Source organism: Spinacia oleracea, chromosome 6 (genome assembly GCF_020520425.1).
Source record: "Spinacia oleracea cultivar Varoflay chromosome 6, BTI_SOV_V1, whole genome shotgun sequence".
NCBI lineage: Eukaryota > Viridiplantae > Streptophyta > Magnoliopsida > Caryophyllales > Amaranthaceae > Spinacia > Spinacia oleracea.
In genome coordinates, this window is record NC_079492.1 from 6,064,999 (window position 1) to 6,084,288 (window position 19,290).

Consider the following 19,290-nt stretch of genomic DNA (forward strand, 5'->3'; position numbering starts at 1 on the left):
ATGATCCGAGATAAATGTGGATTGCAAAACTGCCGCTTAGGTCTAAGTGTCTTAACAGTCTTAAGAATGCAGCTATTGAATACTGGTAGAAAAAGATTATATGTTTTGCCGAACACTTCTTCATCGTCGGAGCATCTATGTTAATGGAGTATTTTCTTTGATTTTTTAATTTTATATTTCGATATTTCCAATGTTGGATTTGGTTTGTTGTTGCCTATTTTATCGTAGTTTGATATCCATTTTCCCTAATTTTATGAATGTTTTGTTTAAGTTTGGAAATAAAAAACATGGTTTGTTGTTGACAAATCTATAGAAATGGACAATTGCAGAGAATTGGAAAAAAAAAGAAAAAAAAGGGTGGGGGGTTGGTAGGGAAGAAGTTGAATGCGCGTTTTATTATGCTCAAGCCAGTACTCGAACCCGTGACCAGCGTGCAAGCAATGCTCTATGTTAATGTTGTAGTTGTGACCATTGTGACGTGAGGCCGAAGCCATTGTTGGTTTTGCGTAGAAATTGTATTTGTTTGGTTTCAGTATCTGTAAAATACAATGTAAATTATATTGTAAAAAAGGAAATCGCTGATTTATTATTTTTTATACAATTAAAATTCTGAAATTGTATTGTGTATAACTGTAGTTAGTGTAAAGATTAAGTTGTAGTATAAATTAGAACATGTATTTTTTTTATAAATTACACACTACTGTATTGTTTCCCGCCTATACTAAGGGCTGTTGCTGCAGCCAATCAACTAACGAACCAATACCAGCATGAGCAATTAGTAGCCAGGTCGACCATAGATTTAACATTAATTTGCTAATGAAGTGTGTATGCGTTTTTAATTTACTCGATGTTAATTGGTTTATCATGTATACATATTAATTAAGCGATTTTCTTATTATTGGTTTTGGGATACGTATGTGTCCATATTATTGTTATACATAGTTTACATAAGTGTCTTGCTAATAAGGTTGGCTAATCCTCGTAACTAGTTCACTTAAGTGTCATGGTACTAGGTTATCCGGGAATGAGAATCGCTCGGGACACATGAAAGGGTTGTCTTAGACGATGAGTTTACTTAGGTGTCATGGTACTAGGTTATCCGGGAATAAGAATCGATCGGGACACATGAAAGGGTTGGCTTAGACGATCGAGTTTACTTAGGTGTCAGTGTACTAGGTTATCCGGGAATGAGAATTGTTTTGGACACATGAAAGGGTTGGCTTAGACGACCGAGTTTACTTAGGTGTCAGTGTACTAGGTTATCCGGGAACATGAGAATTGTTTTGGACACATGAAAGGGTTGGCTAATCCTCGTAACTAGTTTCCTTAAGTGTCATGGTACTAGGTTATACGGGAATAAGAATTGTTCAGGTCACATGAAGTGTTGGCTTAGACGATCGAGATCACTTAGGTGTCATGGTACTAGGTTATCCGGGAATGAGAATCGATCGGGACACATGAAAGGGTTGGCTTAGACGATGAGTTTATTTAGGTGTCATGGTACTAGGTTATCCGGGAATGAGAATCGATCGGGACACATGAAATGTTGGCTTTGATAGAGGGAGCTTACACATACTTTAGTTGTCCATAAAAACACACGAGACACTAACATACTCGAAAAAATTAAAACAATTACATCGAAATAACCATGTAATTAATAAACACATTAATACCGAGCTTGTTCATTAGTGATAGAAATATTTGAAAAGAATGTAACATAAATAACAATTTAATTATTATTAATTTGTAAGGAGGGTGCACAAGTACGATGTTATTTATATTTTCCTTTTATTTTCATCAAAAGTTAATTTGAAAATTGGAAAATCTTACACCTACTCACCTACATGTCGGACGAAAGGTTGGCTAATCCTCGTAACTAGTTCACTTAAGTGTCATGGTACTAGGTTATACGGGAATAAGAATTGTTCGGGACACATGAAAGAGTTGGCTTAGACGATCGAGTTTACTTAGGTGTCAGTGTACTAGGTTATCCGGGAATGAGAATTGTTTCGGACACATGAAAGGGTTGGCTTAGACGATCAAGTTCACTTAGGTGTCATGGTACTAGGTTATCCGGGAATGAGAATTGTTTTTGGTCACATGAAAGGGTTGGCTTAGAGGATGAGTTTACTTAGGTGTCATGATAGTAGGTTATCCGGGAATGAGAATTGTTCGGGGAACATGAAAGGGTTGGCTTAGACGATCGAGTTTACTTAGGTGTCAGTGTACTAGGTTATCCGGGAATAAGAATCGATCGGGACACATGAAAGGGTTGGCTTAGAGGATGAGTTTACTTAGGTGTCATGGTAGTAGGTTATCCGGGAATGAGAATTGTTCGGGACACATGAAAGGGTTGGCTTAGACGATCGAGTTTACTTAGGTGTCAGTGTACTAGGTTATCCGGGAATGAGAATTGTTTTGGACACATGAAAGGGATGGCTTTGAGAGGGAGCTTACACGTACTTTATTTGTCCATAAAAACACACGAGACACCTAACATACTCGAAAAAATTAAAACAATTAGATCGAAATAACCATCTAATTAATAAATACATTAATAACGAGCTTGGTCGTTAGTGATAGAAATATTTGAAAAGAATGTAACATAAATAACAATTTAATTATTATTAATTTGTAAGGAGGGTGCACAAGTAGGATGTTATTTATATTTTCCTTTTATTTTCATCAAAAGTTAATTTTACTAACACCCTTATCCTTGTACTCCTTCTTTATCCTATTACCAATTACAAACAACTCAAAACCCGTCATGTAAGCATAACGATGGTAAAATTCACTAAACTCAAGACCGGACTCAAATTTAAACACATTCCTGGACAAGGGGTGGTAGGTGTAGTTGAATTCACAATAGTTCCTTCTCCGACGACGGGTTCAACATTAAGGTCTATACTAACCATTGTACTCTGGAATAACAAATGAAATTAAACAAGTTAATTATTAATACAAATTTAAATAAATCATACAATGCTTTTATACATATAAATAAGTATGTCCATTTTACCATATTTATTCATATAATCAAATAATTAATTCATATACTAGCATATAATTTCATTTTTAATTTCACATATACAATTAATTTAATAAGAAAAGTTAACATACATAAATTACTCACGAAAATAAATCATTACACATATAAGGTACATAGGTTTCTCCGTCATCATAAACTAACAACATTGGTTACTCCGCTTGATAAATTGATGGTTTATAGATTATACGACAATGATAAAATCACAATAAGTTAATTCGGATTCACTAAGAAAAATATCATTAATTGATTCAAATAAACAAATAAATTTGTCACTGAGAGTGAAAGTCTGTAAGGACTGATACGCGTTCAAAAGAACATATATACCACTGAGAGTGAAATTTCTACACCTTCTGAGATGAAAGTGAAGGAAATAATGCCCTTGGTCCAAGTATGCATTCTATGATAAGTCTAATAAATGCGGTTCAGTATTAATTAACAAGTTAATAATTCAGTGAGATCAAGTGAGCTGAATGCCTAGCTAGAGGCCGCTTCAGTTCAAGTGGAATTAATGATATTAATCCACAGCTTACTCTTGACTGAACCCGTAGGGTCACACAAATAGTACGTAAACGGATCAAGTATCTAATGGCATTAGATACTCTATCTATGAATATTCGGAACCGACGGATCTTGGTTTCAGTGGGAGCTAAGATCGTCACAGGCAAGAAATGAATACTCCGGAAACGATGATATTACCGGAAACGGAAATATGGATCGTATCGGAAATATAAATATTATCCAAAGTCGTAGATGTTGCCGGAAACGGAAACATGGTACGTATCGGAAAATATTATCGGAAATGGAAATATTGCCAGAATCGGAAATATTGCCGGAAACGGAAATATTGTCAGAATCGGAAATATTACCGGAATCGGAAAATAATTCCGGAAACGGAAATATTAAATATTTGTTCGAAACGGAAATTAATTCCGGAATCGGAAATATTAAATATTGTTCGTATCGGAAATGAATTCCGGAATCGGAAAATTTAATCGGAAGCGCATCGTACGAATAAGCATCGGACGAGGCCTGCCGGACGAGGCCCAGCACGAAGCCAGGCCATCGCCCAGCAAGCCAAGCGCGCCGCACAAACAGCAAGGCCAGGCCCAGCAGGCTGCGCGCAGCGCGCAGCGCGCACAGCGCGCACAGCACGCGCAGCGCGCGCGGGCGCTGAGTAGGCTGCTGCTCGCGCGCACGCATGAGGCCCATCGTGGCTGCCGTGCGTGTGTGTGCAAGTGTTTGTGTTCGTGCACGTTTCCTAAAACATGCAGAGTTCGGTTAATGATTAAATTCCTAATTCTATTTGATAAATTAATTAAATTAGAGTTCTTGTAGGATTCTAGGTTTGATTAATTTGTATCTGAATAGGATTACGATTCCCTTTCCATACCGCTATAAATATGAGGCTAGGGCTCACAATTTATAACACAAGTTTCAAAGTATTCAAAGTGAGTTTTTGAGAGAAAATTCAAACACACATCTTGCTCAAATTGCCGAAATTTTCTAGTACCTTAAGGGCGATTCTAGTTGGTCAATCTTAAGGCGGATCCGGACGTGCTGTGGACTATCTACGGAGGGACGACACTTGGAGTCCTAAAGACTTGTTCTTGTTCGGTTCGGGCGCAGCTAGGGAAGGCACGCAACAAAGAGTATGCATCTAATCTATGCTAAATGATTATGTGTAAATAATATGTTTTCCTGGGTTTATGGTTTTTTCCGCATGATTTATGAATTGTCATATGTATCATAACACGCACCATCGCGTGCCTAGCCTCGACCAGGCCCAGCGCAAGGCCAGGCCCAGCCAAGGCTTGGGGCGCGCGCGCGAGAGCACAACAGCAGTGGGCCGAGCGCTGTGCGCCTAGCGTGGGCCGCAAGGCTTGCGCGGGTGTACGGTGCTCGTGCAATGCTTGTGAGGGAATCCTAAAGCAATCGGGATTCGAAATATGATTAAATCCTAAAACTATTAGATAATGATTATTTAATTAGAGTCCTAGTAGGATTATAATTAAATAAATTAGTATCCTAATAGGATTCCAAATCCTTTTCCATAACTCTATAAATAGGTGCCTAGGGTCACATATTTATAGAGAGAATTCAAGTATTCAAAGTGAGTTTTTGAGAGCAAAATTCAATTACACAATTGCCTATAAAAGTGCCGAAAATAATAGTACCTTAAGGGCGATTCTAGTTGGTCAATCTTAAGGCGGATCCGGACGTGCTGTGGACTATCTACGGAGGGACGACACTTGGAGTCCTAAAGACTTGTTCTTGTTCGGTTCGGGCGCAGCTAGGGAAGGCACGCAACAAAGAGTATGCATCTAAACTATGCTAAATTATTATGTGTAAATAATATATTTTCCTGGCTATATGGTTTTTCCGCATGATTTATGAATTGTCATATGTATCATAACCTAACAGTGGTATCACGAGCCTCTTATTATTTTCATAATCTAAATTGCATGAACATGGTTAAATATTACAAATTTGCAAGAATTAAAAGGGGTGATTAATTTTCGTAATTGTTAATTAATTGCAAATTGCGTTTATTTAATTATACGTACGCAGTTTTTCGGCAGTTTCTTCGTTACTCATCCGAATTGAGTGATTTTTGTGTCAATTCCGCATGTAAAAGGCATTCTAAAATTTTGACAAAAATTGTATTTTTCTGCCGAACCCAGAATTCTCAAATTCGAAGCCTAACTATGACTTTTCGAAGGTTTTAGTTTTTTGAATGCAAAATTTCGTAAATTTAAGATGTTAAATTAAATATTTGCGATTCTTGTTGATAAATCTTGAATTTTTGATTGACCTACTGCATATGTTTAACAAGTTTGAATGCCTAGTCTTGTTAATTATGCAATCTAATTTGTAATTGTGATTAATTTGTTGAAAATTAGAATAATTTAGAATTAATTTGATTTTCATAATTAATTGTAATTTAATTAGAAACCTATGATTAAAAACCACCATAAAAATTGTAAATTTATGATAAATTTTAAATTTTTATGACCTAGACTTGAATCCATATCAATCGGAAATCAATCGGATAATAAATTTTCGATTTTTTCGCCCTAAAATTATGAAATTAATATTATTTATTAATTTGTCATTAATTTTAAATATAAATTTTAAATTTTATGCGATTCGTTCATATAACTTGCACGCACGAAGCAATGGACGCTTCGTGTTACCCTTAAGGGGTGTTGTATAATGCGGGCATGCGACGACGAGCAAGGGAGCTCGTCGCCCGTGCGGCACGAATGCAATGAGCAAGGGCGTAGTGCACGAGCACAAGGCAACAGCCCTGCCTTGTGTCGTGTGCCACGAGCAATGAACGAATGGGCATGGGCGAAGGGCGAGCCAAGGCAGTCGCGTGTGGGCAGCAAGCGAGCTGCGCCACAACGCGCGCTGCCTCGCGCGCAGCGAGCGCAAGCTCGCGTGCCACGAGCGCTGCGCCCAGCATTACTCGCGCGCACAGCGCGCGATGTCGTCCGCCCAGCGAGCGATGTCGCGCCCCAGCGAGCGATGGCTCGCGCGCACAGCGAGCGATGTCGCGCGCCCAGCGAGCGATGTCGCGCGCCCAGCGAGCGATGGCTCGCGCGCACAGCGAGCGATGTCGCGCGCCCAGCGAGCGATGTCGCGCGCCCAGCGAGCGATGGCTCGCGCGCACAGCGAGCGATGTCGCGCGCCCAGCGAGTGATGTCGCGCGCGCGCACTGCGAGCGATAGCTCGCGTGCGATGAGCGCTGGCGCGCGCAGCGAGCATCAATGCGTGCGAAGGCTTGCGATAGGGAAGCAGCAGCTATGCGACGAGCGCATGGGCTGCGCGCACATGGCCAGCAATGGCTGTGTGCGTACGGCCCATGGGCGTGCAACGCGTAGGGTGTTTGCGTTACGATTAGATCGTTTTGAATGTTTAATTTGAAAATTTCAGTTCACGTAATTTTAATTAATTTTAAAATTAATAAATTTGAATTATTTTCTTGGATTTTAATTTTGAATATTATAATTATAATAAATGTTATTTATTCTAATTATTTTACTAAAATTAATATCATGAATTAATTTAAATGCGACTGAAATTAAATTAAACTTTTTGGATTCAATTATAAATTTATATGAGCTTTAAATTTTAATTAAATTTGTATGTTTCCGGTTAGACTAGAAATACATTTTTATGTTTAAAATTGGTAAAGCATATGAATTTATTGGTTTAAGTGGGAGCGCTTTTTAGTCATAAACTCTTGATTAGGTCTACAAATCCTTAAGGTTAAAACAACTTGATTAGAATTAATAAGGACTGAATAATTGGTAGATTATTGGTGCCCTTGATTAATTGCTGCAAATGTTTACGTGATGCATAATGTGTTTTACTAACCAGCTATGTGGGCCATTCATGATAATGAATGGGTGAATGGTATATATTGTATATGTACTGTTTTGCAGGTTATGAAGTGACTAGTATGGCCCAAATAGGATAGAAAATATGGTCTGCGTACCATTAATTTGAATGTAATTGGTCTAAAGTACCAAAGTTGTTTTTCAATTCAAATATGGTCTGCGAACCATCAAATAGTTGTAATTAGTTATAGCTTATCCTATTTGAAGAAAATGGTGCCTCCCACGGAGATTTTCAAGACGGACTTTGAAGTCAAAGCTTCAAGATGAAGTCGGGCCATACTAGATCACATTTATCTTATGCATGCTTTAAGTTATTTATTGTTTTAAATATGTCTTAAAATGCATGAGATCAAAAGCTTGATTATGTTGCATGATTAAGGATTTTAGTTCACTTAAAATCTAACCAACATAGTAAGAGCCTTAAGTTCCAAACTTAAAAATTGAGTTAAAAGGTGCCATGCCAAAATATACACTTGCTTGGATATCCTTTACATCAATCTAGTAATAGTTTTCGCTCAGCGAGGTGTTACTTATTGGTCCTAAAGGGGCAAGGTACACAAATAATTGTGAGTACATGTTAGTTTTGGTGAAACTCAACGATATAAGTAAGGAGTCCTTTTATGTCGTGGCAAAATCGATAGGTTTACCTAATAAGTTCTTAGACGTACCTATCAACCAAGAATAGCTTCTAGACTATTAGCAAAAGGCTTTTGCTTACCTAAGATGTTTTAGGATTAAGTCGACAAACTGTGCTTAGTTCTTCAATGATTTTAGGGTCTTGGAATCATTTTATTCACACCTGCCGGAACAATAAAATCGAATAAAATGCTAATAACTTGTTTGAATTGCATGGTTGCTTTAATTTCAAGTTATTATTCATGATAAATGTTTAGACTTTGCATGCTTCAATGTATGTTTTAATTATTGTTTATAATTAAATATCTTGCACTGCAATAAATCCTTTTAGAAAGGTAACAGTAAATTTCCTCGATTGGTAGTGAATCCAAGAACGATTCACGGAAATGAGAGAAAGTGAGCAATTTAAAATGTACGTTTCTTATATCGACTTTTATGGTTGTTTTCGAGTATCAAAGTCGAATGGCAAACCGATTGGTGCTTGTGAATTCAAAATACAATGTGGTTTTGAGATCATAAAGCATTGAGTTTAAACGCTCAGCTTTACCAATGGTTAACAACCTAAAATCCTTTTTCCATTTAATTCTCGAATGAGTCTAGTTCCTAGACATTCGAATAGATCGATGCTTAGAGAACTTTAGAAGCTTCTGGTAAGATCATCTAGTTGAAACAGAATATTCAACATAAATTAAAATGGTAAAGAACCTTGTTGGTGACATTGGACATGTCTAACAAAGTATAAAAGTCAACACTAAAGAATTCAATTCTTAAGACTATAAGAAAGGGTACAAGAAATAGGAAAACGAGGAACAAATGAAAGGAATTTACGATTCCGTTTCTACCTATAAATTTATGTTTAAAGAGAAGTGACCTAGCAATCAAACTTCCTTGGTATCATATACCGCTTGTGGTTCTTACTTCGGTAATAACTCAAATAATGGAAGCTAGGATACACTAATGACCTACAAGTGGGAAATGAAGCATGGCAATGCTACATTAGTTGTAGGGTCATCTAGTTTGTTTAAGTCCTTTCAAAGGCTGGAACTTAATGGCTATTTTGTTCCATAATCAGCATACCTAAATTTCTGCTTCAAACACAGAAAGACTCACATTCAGAAGAACAAAAACAATGCTTGTTTGTTTGTTTATTTGAATGAAATGGTCAATTACTGGTTGAGTCAATATGCTTGATTAAAACAAACAACTCTTTAAAGAACTTTACTAGGTTCAAATCAAACCCTTGATTTGAGTTCCATTAAATCTTTGGCATTGTTGCTTAGACCATATCAACAAGTTAACATTCATAAGCTCTATTTTGATGGACTTTTGAAAGTTGGTTGATTTCTAGATCAACTTAAGACAAGCTAGTCTTACTTGTTGAAAGTAACAAAGAATATGAACTATTGTTAGAACGCCTAGACGATAGAGTTCAAAGCTAAAGAAAGGTTTTATGACTTTATTATTTCACATGGATTTGAGTGAATATAGGTTTATTTACTCAATGTGATATAAGATGAATCTGTTTGGCTAGTTCAAAGATTCAGAAGTATAAAATCCACTCGGCAAGAAATCATAAAGATCTAGGTTAGATCATGTTGATGATTACTTGAGACCAAATATGATCATCAATGATTGTGTGTTGTAATTTCACAATCTAGCTCCATAAGATATGGCATATCTACGTTGGAATGATCGAAGTCAATTAGTACTTGATTCGATCAATGATGAATCATAAAGACTTTTCCTATAATTTCTAAAACAAAATGCTCAACTACCACCAAACTAAACCAAATTCGTCAAAGCTATTGAAAAGTAATTTCAGGATATCTTTTCAATTATATATATCTAAAGAGTTGCTAAACTCAGTGGGAGCTTAGTGTTTGTTATTCAACAAACTAAGGCCCAAGTCTAGATATATGTTTCATTGTGATTTATTCAAATGAGACACAAGGGTATTGTTTCTACCACGAATTTTTGAGAACATAATGTTTGTTTGCTCGAAATAATGTCCTTTTGGAGATTCGTTTCCAAAATGACAAGTGGGAGAAAATAGACCTCGAAAATCTTCGAGGCGAACAACAAACATAAACGGACATTCCGGAGGCTTTTCGAAGTGCTTCAGAAAATCCGAACTTATTCTGTAAGGACTTTACAAGTGGCTTTAAAGAATAAACATCTCTTAGAAGACTTTACAAGTGCTTCAAGGAGAACAGAATATTCAAAGGACTTTCAAGTGACTATTGATATTCTATTGTTTGATGTTCTATACCCAAGTAGGCATAGAGTTCAACTCACTGAAACTATGCAATTCTTCTATTAGATAGTGAAGAAACCTACAACTTACAGTCAAACTATTATCATGTAGATTAATGAGTTTGTGACTTGTAAGAAAGCTATGACGAAACCCAGATTCCCTAAAATGGTTAGAGGCCATATATAGACTATATGTTTAATTGGTTAAAGGCCATAAAACATACTCAATGTTTTGATGACAAAAATTGAAATTTTCTTGATTTGCAAGAATAGTTTCACACCTATTGGTTGCAAGTTTGTTTTAAGGATAAAAACCATCAAACATGGAATTGTGTTCACGCACAAAGCTAGATTAGTTGCTAAAAGGTTACAAGCAAATTCATGGCATGGATTGTGTTGAAACCTCATGCATAATCGTAATGCTCAAGTCTATAATTCAAGCAATGATTGCATATCAGTACATATAGCAATTGGATGACAAAACAATTCCTCAATAAAATGTTGGAATAAACTATGTACATGGTATGTCATAGGATTTGTGGATCCAAATAAATGCTTGAAAAAGAAAGCTAGCTTATGAAATCTAAGTACAGATTTAAGCAAGCAATTGGGAATTAGAAATGTATTTTAGTGAAGCTAATAAGTATTTTAGTTTCATAAAATGTACATGATTCTTATAGATATATAAGAAGTTTAGTGGGAGTACATAAAACTTAATTGGTCCTATGTGTATCACACACATATATCTCTATTGTAAAATAACATTCAAATGCTAATGACTTAGATTTGAAATTATTCATCAATGATGGACCATGGCGAAACTTAGTACATACTGGGTATTAAGATCTATTTACAAAGATCTTATGATATTGTTTTGGATTAAGTAATGGCATTTACTAAATCAAACACGAAAGTCTCCATTGGAGATATTCGACCCATGTGAATAAATCTAAGTAAAGGATGTTTGAACTATGTATAAGCATTTACTAAGTTAAACATCAAAGAGTCTAAATGAGATTCTTAAACCTATATTATATGTCAAAGAATTTAGCTGGATTCAGTATCTGCTGAAATTGAATGAGCTAAAATTACATGAATAGAATTCAATTGGGAATTATTCTGAAAAAGAATTTATCATGTATGATATAATATGAGGATCGCCAAAAACGTATCGTATGACTTTAGGCATGACGAACATATACCAATCTCTATTGATCTAAGTGAAGATCAACTAGGTTGAGATCAAGAATACTTATGGTACTTGAAAAAGTACATAGGAATAGTTCTTGATTCAAGGAAATAAAGATATGCTAAATATTGATGCTACACGCATAAACACTGCAAAGGATCAAGCAAGACCCTTTTGAGTTAACCATTGATAAGGACGAGCTATAGAGTATCGTGTTTTGAAATGGCAACATGGATTGGAGACCATGAGTTGTTGCGTGGGAAATTAAAATATTAATTTCTATGTTCTAAGATATAGTTGGAGAGTCTTCCACATATCTATGAACTGCTTGGATAGGTAAATCCAAACAAAGCATCACTAGCAACCTATACAGTTGAAGTAAAAGTGATTGTTGCCTAAGAAGCAATAAAACAGGGTTGTTTAAAGTTCTTCACTGAACTTGGGTAGATCACCTATCTGCTGGCTTGATGGTTCTTCATTGAAAAATGCGTAGAACCACTCTTGAAGCAAGAAAAACGTCTGCTAACTTGATGGTTCTTCATTGCAAAATGAGTAAAACCACCATCGAAGTAAGAAAGACTAGATCGCATAATAAACAAACTCAAAAGATCTTATTCATCATATCTCGAAGAACATTCGATGAAAAAGGATATTAAGATTGGCAAAGAATGATAACTAAACCTATGCAACAAGTGAGAAGCAACACTCACATTGTCGCACTGGAAATCAAGCATAGCTTTGAATTCCATGAATTGTTTTAGAAGATGGGTTTGAGGCCCATGGTTATAAAACATTGGGGTTGAACATTTATCATATATGAAATGTATTTTCATATTCCATTTAATCTTGGTTTAGTATTAAATGATGAGTCCCTTCAAATTTGACGATATATTCAAGATAGACTGTCAGGACCAGTCCTGTGACTAAGAAATGTCTATCAAGTGAACTTGAAAGTCAAAGGTTGAAAATGGTCCCTATTCGGAGTTTTCTATAAAATTGGACGCATAGAAAACGTTAGACGATTAGAATGCAAGATGACTAGTAGTTCTGTTTCTTGAACTATGTGGACATGGCAATGTCATAATCATTTGCATAGATACTTACTTTGGGAAGACTAGTATCGGACAAGACCTATGAAACTTTACTGTAAGAGATGAAAATCTGTCATAAGTAAATTTCATTAAATTATTAGACACTAAATCCTCAATACCTGAGTGATTTGAGATTACTTGTTTGAGAACTGGTTGCTTTGACGTTGACCAACCGTCGCACCGTAAAAGGAGGCTATAAAGGCAACGCTCAGGTAATCACCTATCAAACGAAGTCTAATCTCAAGATCGCAAGATTGGGATTGTCCTCCCATAAATCGGGATGAGATGCTTAAAAGTTGTACAAGGCCACTCGGAGAGCTAGAAACTGTGAAATGCATGGCCGTGCTCGGATGAATCATAGGCTATGATTATCTGTTTATTTGATCAGTTGAACTCTGAAACCGAGGAACACCTCTGGACATAATAAGGATGACAACTCTTACCTTATGTTCAAGAGCAAGCATCGAGCGACAAAGGAATTAGGAAATGCACACTTGTCCCTAAGGACAAGTGGGAGACTGAAGGAAATAATGCCCTTGGTCCAAGTATGCATTCTATGATAAGTCTAATAAATGCGGTTCAGTATTAATTAACAAGTTAATAATTCAGTGAGATCAAGTGAGCTGAATGCCTAGCTAGAGGCCGCTTCAGTTCAAGTGGAATTAATGATATTAATCCACAGCTTACTCTTGACTGAACCCGTAGGGTCACACAAATAGTACGTAAACGGATCAAGTATCTAATGGCATTAGATACTCTATCTATGAATATTCGGAACCGACGGATCTTGGTTTCAGTGGGAGCTAAGATCGTCACAGGCAAGAAATGAATACTCCGGAAACGATGATATTACCGGAAACGGAAATATGGATCGTATCGGAAATATAAATATTATCCAAAGTCGTAGATGTTGCCGGAAACGGAAACATGGTACGTATCGGAAAATATTATCGGAAATGGAAATATTGCCAGAATCGGAAATATTGCCGGAAACGGAAATATTGTCAGAATCGGAAATATTACCGGAATCGGAAAATAATTCCGGAAACGGAAATATTAAATATTTGTTCGAAACGGAAATTAATTCCGGAATCGGAAATATTAAATATTGTTCGTATCGGAAATGAATTCCGGAATCGGAAAATTTAATCGGAAGCGCATCGTACGAATAAGCATCGGACGAGGCCTGCCGGACGAGGCCCAGCACGAAGCCAGGCCATCGCCCAGCAAGCCAAGCGCGCCGCACAAACAGCAAGGCCAGGCCCAGCAGGCTGCGCGCAACGCGCAGCGCGCACAGCGCGCACAGCACGCGCAGCGCGCAGCGCGCACAGCGCGCACAGCACGCGCAGCGCGCACAGCGCGCGCACAGCGCGCACAGCACGCGCAGCGCGCGCGGGCGCTGAGTAGGCTGCTGCTCGCGCGCACGCATGAGGCCCATCGTGGCTGCCGTGCGTGTGTGTGCAAGTGTTTGTGTTCGTGCACGTTTCCCAAAACATGCAGAGTTCGGTTAATGATTAAATTCCTAATTCTATTTGATAAATTAATTAAATTAGAGTTCTTGTAGGATTCTAGGTTTGATTAATTTGTATTTGAATAGGATTACGATTCCCTTTCCATACCGCTATAAATATGAGGCTAGGGCTCACAATTTATAACACAAGTTTCAAAGTATTCAAAGTGAGTTTTTGAGAGAAAATTCAAACACACATCTTGCTCAAATTGCCGAAATTTTCTAGTACCTTAAGGGCGATTCTAGTTGGTCAATCTTAAGGCGGATCCGGACGTGCTGTGGACTATCTACGGAGGGACGACACTTGGAGTCCTAAAGACTTGTTCTTGTTCGGTTCGGGCGCAGCTAGGGAAGGCACGCAACAAAGAGTATGCATCTAATCTATGCTAAATGATTATGTGTAAATAATATGTTTTCCTGGGTTTATGGTTTTTTCCGCATGATTTATGAATTGTCATATGTATCATAACCTCACAGAAAGTGCACCAATGAAAGATCTGATTTTTCCATCCCATAGAGAAGATCATCAGAGATATCCACGTTACCCAAGTCAATTGTGCTAATATATTTTCAATTCGGTCAAAAAAATCTGCGGCAAAGATAAGAGATCTGAGGGAATGACTATTTTCCGTTGCAAAAGACAGGGCAGTTTTTTTTTTTTTTTTTATTTAGTCAAGTGAAATTTGGGCGGGCAATTTTTCAGGAGAGTTTTGGGCGGTGAAATACCCGCTGTGAAGAGGAAAGTGGCGGAAAAACTGAAAACATTTCCCTCCTAAAGTATAACATTTTCCACCTAAATCAAAAAATAGTAATCTGACATGTCCTTCACCCATTGCATTTTAAGTCCAGTCAGCTTAAAACCATTTTATGTGTATGAACTCCCCTCCGCAAAACCCACACATAAAACCATTCTAAGATGAGTCATCATAAAATGTTCACCAATTGGGTACCATTGCCAGCTAATGTCCTTGTCACTGCCTAGTCATCTCAAATATTTTCATTGCCATTTTGAATTTGAATTTCAAATAAAAGAGATGAATATTTTTTTTTTTTTTTGTCGATGAAACCAAAGAGTTTCATCTCCTCAATAGTTTTTGATCTGATTATTATCTTATAATTATCGAAAATAGAATCATTGTTTTGGTTAAGTCTTCTTTTTCTTCGGAGCTTTTTTGTTAATGGAGTGTAGTAATTTTTCATTTTGTCGATGTTTCCAATGTTGAAATTGGTTTGTTTTTAATTAGTTCACCGTAGTTTGCTCTTCATATTTTGTAATTTGATCAATTTTTTGTTTAATTTTGTCAATTTCAAACATGATTTGTGTTGACAAATCTATAGAAATGGAGTATTGCAGGGAATGAAAAAAAAAATTGTAAAACAAAAGAAAAGGGTTGGGGATGGGGGTGGATTTTCTAGGGAAGAATATTAATGCGCGTTTCTATATGCTCAAGCCAGTACTCGAACTCGTGACCAGCGTGCAAGCAATGCTCTATGTTAATGTTGTAGTTGTGACCATTGTGACGTGAGGCCGAAGCCATTGTTGGTTTTGCGTAGAAATTGTATTTGTTTGGTTTCAGTATCTGTAAAATACAATGTAAATTATATTGTAAAAAAGGAAATCGCTGATTTATTATTTTTTATACAATTAAAATTCTGAAATTGTATTGTGTATAAACTTTAGTTAGTGTAAAGATTAAGTTGTAATATAAATTAGAACATGTATTTTTTTTATGAATTTCTAATGAACCTATTTAATCCATTACCACTCAATCCGTTGTTTTGTACAATATATGTTTTGGAGTTTGGTTATCGCAAACATGTTTGGAGTAAAATTCGGGATTGAGTCGGTATTAATCCAAGTTTAAGATTGTCAAACATTCACCCAACTTCCTTAATACGTTACTTTAATGTATGCAACATCAAAAGGTTTCCATAGAATTAGTTCAAATACGTACAACAAAAACTAGGTTATTACGAAGTCGATCAGAATTTTTGTACCGTTACACGCATCCTTAGTTCCAGAACTAGGCCACCACATTGTTTACAAAATCTTGATCTTCCATATCGATGTAGGCCTGATTGTAATGCATCTCATTCACAACATCTTGGGCAGGGCCTGCTACAAAATTTAAATGTTGGAGAAATTGCGGGAATACTAGACTTAATATGGGTTGCAAATGTTTTATTATAGCCTTAAGAAATTATTTAACATGTTGTGCTATTTAATTTTATTGATGAAATCGTAGTACAGATTGGGATGAATGCAAGTTTATGTGTTTTTGTTTTTTTATTACACACTACTGTATTGTTTCCCGCCTATACTAAGGGCTATTGCTGCATCCAATCAACTAACGAACCAATACCAGCATGAGCAATTAGTAGCCGGATCCACCATAGATTTAACATTAATTTACATATGAAGTGTGTATGCGTTTTTAATTTCCTCGATGTTATTTGGTTTATCATGTATACATATTAATTAAATGATTTTCTTATTATTGGTTTTGGGGTACGTATGTGTCCATATTATTGTTATACATAGTTTACATAAGTGTCTTGCTAATAAGGTTGGCTAATCCTCGTAACTAGTTCATTTAAGTGTCATGGTACTAGGTTATCCGGGAATGAGAATCGCTCGGGACACATGAAAGGGTTGGCTTAGACGATGAGTTTACTTAGGTGTCATGGTACTAGGTTATCCGGGAATAAGAATCGATCGGGACACATGAAAGGGTTGGCTTAGACGATCGAGTTTACTTAGGTGTCAGTGTACTAGGTTATCCGGGAATGAGAATTGTTTTGGACACATGAAAGGGTTGGCTTAGACGACCGAGTTTAGGTGTCAGTGTACTAGGTTATCCGGGAATATGAGAATTGTTTTGGACACATGAAAGGGTTGGCTAATCCTCGTAACTAGTTTCCTTAAGTGTCATGGTACTAGGTTATACGGGAATAAGAATTGTTCGGGTCACATGAAGTGTTGGCTTAGACGATCAAGTTCACTTAGGTGTCATGGTACTAGGTTATCCGGGAATGAGAATCGATCGGGACACATGAAAGGGTTGGCTTAGACGATGAGTTTATTTAGGTGTCATGGTACTAGGTTATCCGGGAATGAGAATCGACCGGGACACATGAAATGTTGGCTTTGATAGAGGGAGCTTACACATACTTTAGTTGTCCATAAAAACACACGAGACACTAACATACTCGAAAAAATTAAAACAATTACATCGAAATCACCATGTAATTAATAAATACATTAATACCGAGCTTGTTCATTAGTGATAGAAATATTTGAAAAGAATGTAACATAAATAACAATTTAATTATTATTAATTTGTAAGGAGGGTGCATATGTAGGATGTTATTTATATTTTCCTTTTATTTTCATCAAAAGTTAATTTGAAAATTGGAAAAGCTTACACCTACTCACCTACATGTCGGACGAAAGGTTGGCTAATCCTCGTAACTAGTTCACTTAAGTGTCATGGTACTAGGTTATCCGGGAATGAGAATCGATTGGGACACATGAAAGGGTTGGCTTAGACGATCGAGTTTACTTAGGTGTCAGTGTACTAGGTTATCCGGGAATGAGAATTGCTTTGGACACATGGAAGGGTTGGCTTTGAGAGGGAGCTTACACGTACTTTATTTGTCCATAAAAACACACGAGACACCTAACATACTCGAAAAAATTAAAACAATTAGATCGAAATAACCATCTAATTAATAAATACATTAATAACGAGCTTGGTCGTTAGTGATAGAAATATTTGAAAAGAATGTAACATAAATAACAATTTAATTATTATTAATTTGTAAGGAGGGTGCACAAGTAGGATGTTATTTATATTTTCCTTTTATTTTCATCAAAAGTTAATTTTACTAACACCCTTATCCTTGTACTCCTTCTTTATCCTATTACCAATTACAAACAACTCAAAACCCGTCATGTAAGCATAACGATGGTAAAATTCACTAAACTCAAGACCGGACTCAAAACACATTCCTGGACAAGAGGTGGTAGGCGTAGTTGAATTCACAATAGTTCCTTCTCCAACGACAGGTTCAACATTAAGGTCTATAGTAACCATTGTACTCTGGAATAACAAATGAAATTAAACAAGTTAATTATTAATACAAATTTAAATAAATCATACAATGCTTTTATACATATAAATAGGTATATCATGGCTTTGAATAGAACTATTAACTTGGGTTTTTGAATGACCACTTATCCTACCATTCGAAATGCTATGAGGCCCCACATCCATTCCCCCCCCAGAAACCTCGGCAGATTCTTCACTTAAAACGTTATTCGTGAGATTCATGTCACCTTCAACATGTTCCTCTGAAACATCTTCCCCTATGAATGACAGTACATTGGATGCTTGTTTCTCCAATACATCACTCCAAATCGAGTCCTTAAGTCCTTCAACAGTATCTCTCTCTACCAAGTGCATCTCGTTTGGAATTTGTTCATCCAATTCACTCCCTTCACTTGGAGAGCTTTCTCCTTTCTCAATCTCACGCGCATGTCTTGCCATCATCTGTATTTCCCGAATCTTAATATCCACATCAATGGATGCAGTCTCCATACTGTACATATAGGGGAAGATTAATTGAGGCGGGAGTCTCCGATACATTGGATGCTTTTATAGTCTCCGATGCATTGGATGCTTTTATACAAATCAAATTTAATTCAAATAAACAAATAATTAATTGATATAATAAAATATCATTTTGTTTTTAATTATACATATACAATTAATTAAATTAAAATGGTTAACATACATAAGTTATCCACGAAAATAAATGTTTATACACACACGGTACATAGGTTTCTCCGTCAACTTCAATCAACAACATTGGTTACTCCGCTTGATTAATTAATGGTTCATAGATTATACGACAATGATAAAATCACAATACATTAATAAGGATTATATTCAGGAAAAAAATTTACTAAGAAAAAACATAAAACGAGAACAAATTTGTAGATAACAAAGTTAAAAGATTACTTAGTAATTGCTTTGTATTACATGAGAAGTAGAAATGGAGTTCATGAATATTCACCTCTTACAACAAGCCTGGTAAGTGATAACCTTCTGTGGATACTTAATGTTCACCTTCACTTTTTTTCTTTTTTTTTTTTT

General features: G+C 36.4%; 1 protein-coding gene across 1 annotated transcript in view; it reads right to left on the bottom strand.

Annotated features, from left to right (window-relative positions):
• LOC110778338 (RNA cytidine acetyltransferase 1-like) overlaps positions 1 to 19,290 on the bottom strand; it is a 66,640-nt gene that overhangs the window by 19,736 nt on the left and 27,614 nt on the right. Inside the window, exons 6-10 of the mRNA XM_056831858.1 lie at positions 18,349 to 18,684; positions 18,025 to 18,234; positions 15,590 to 15,711; positions 14,618 to 14,690; positions 13,065 to 13,094 (exon numbers count right to left, since the gene is read on the bottom strand). Of these exons, the coding sequence (XP_056687836.1) occupies positions 13,065 to 13,094; positions 14,618 to 14,690; positions 15,590 to 15,711; positions 18,025 to 18,234; positions 18,349 to 18,684 (771 nt within the window). The remainder of the gene's footprint in view (positions 1 to 13,064; positions 13,095 to 14,617; positions 14,691 to 15,589; positions 15,712 to 18,024; positions 18,235 to 18,348; positions 18,685 to 19,290) is intronic.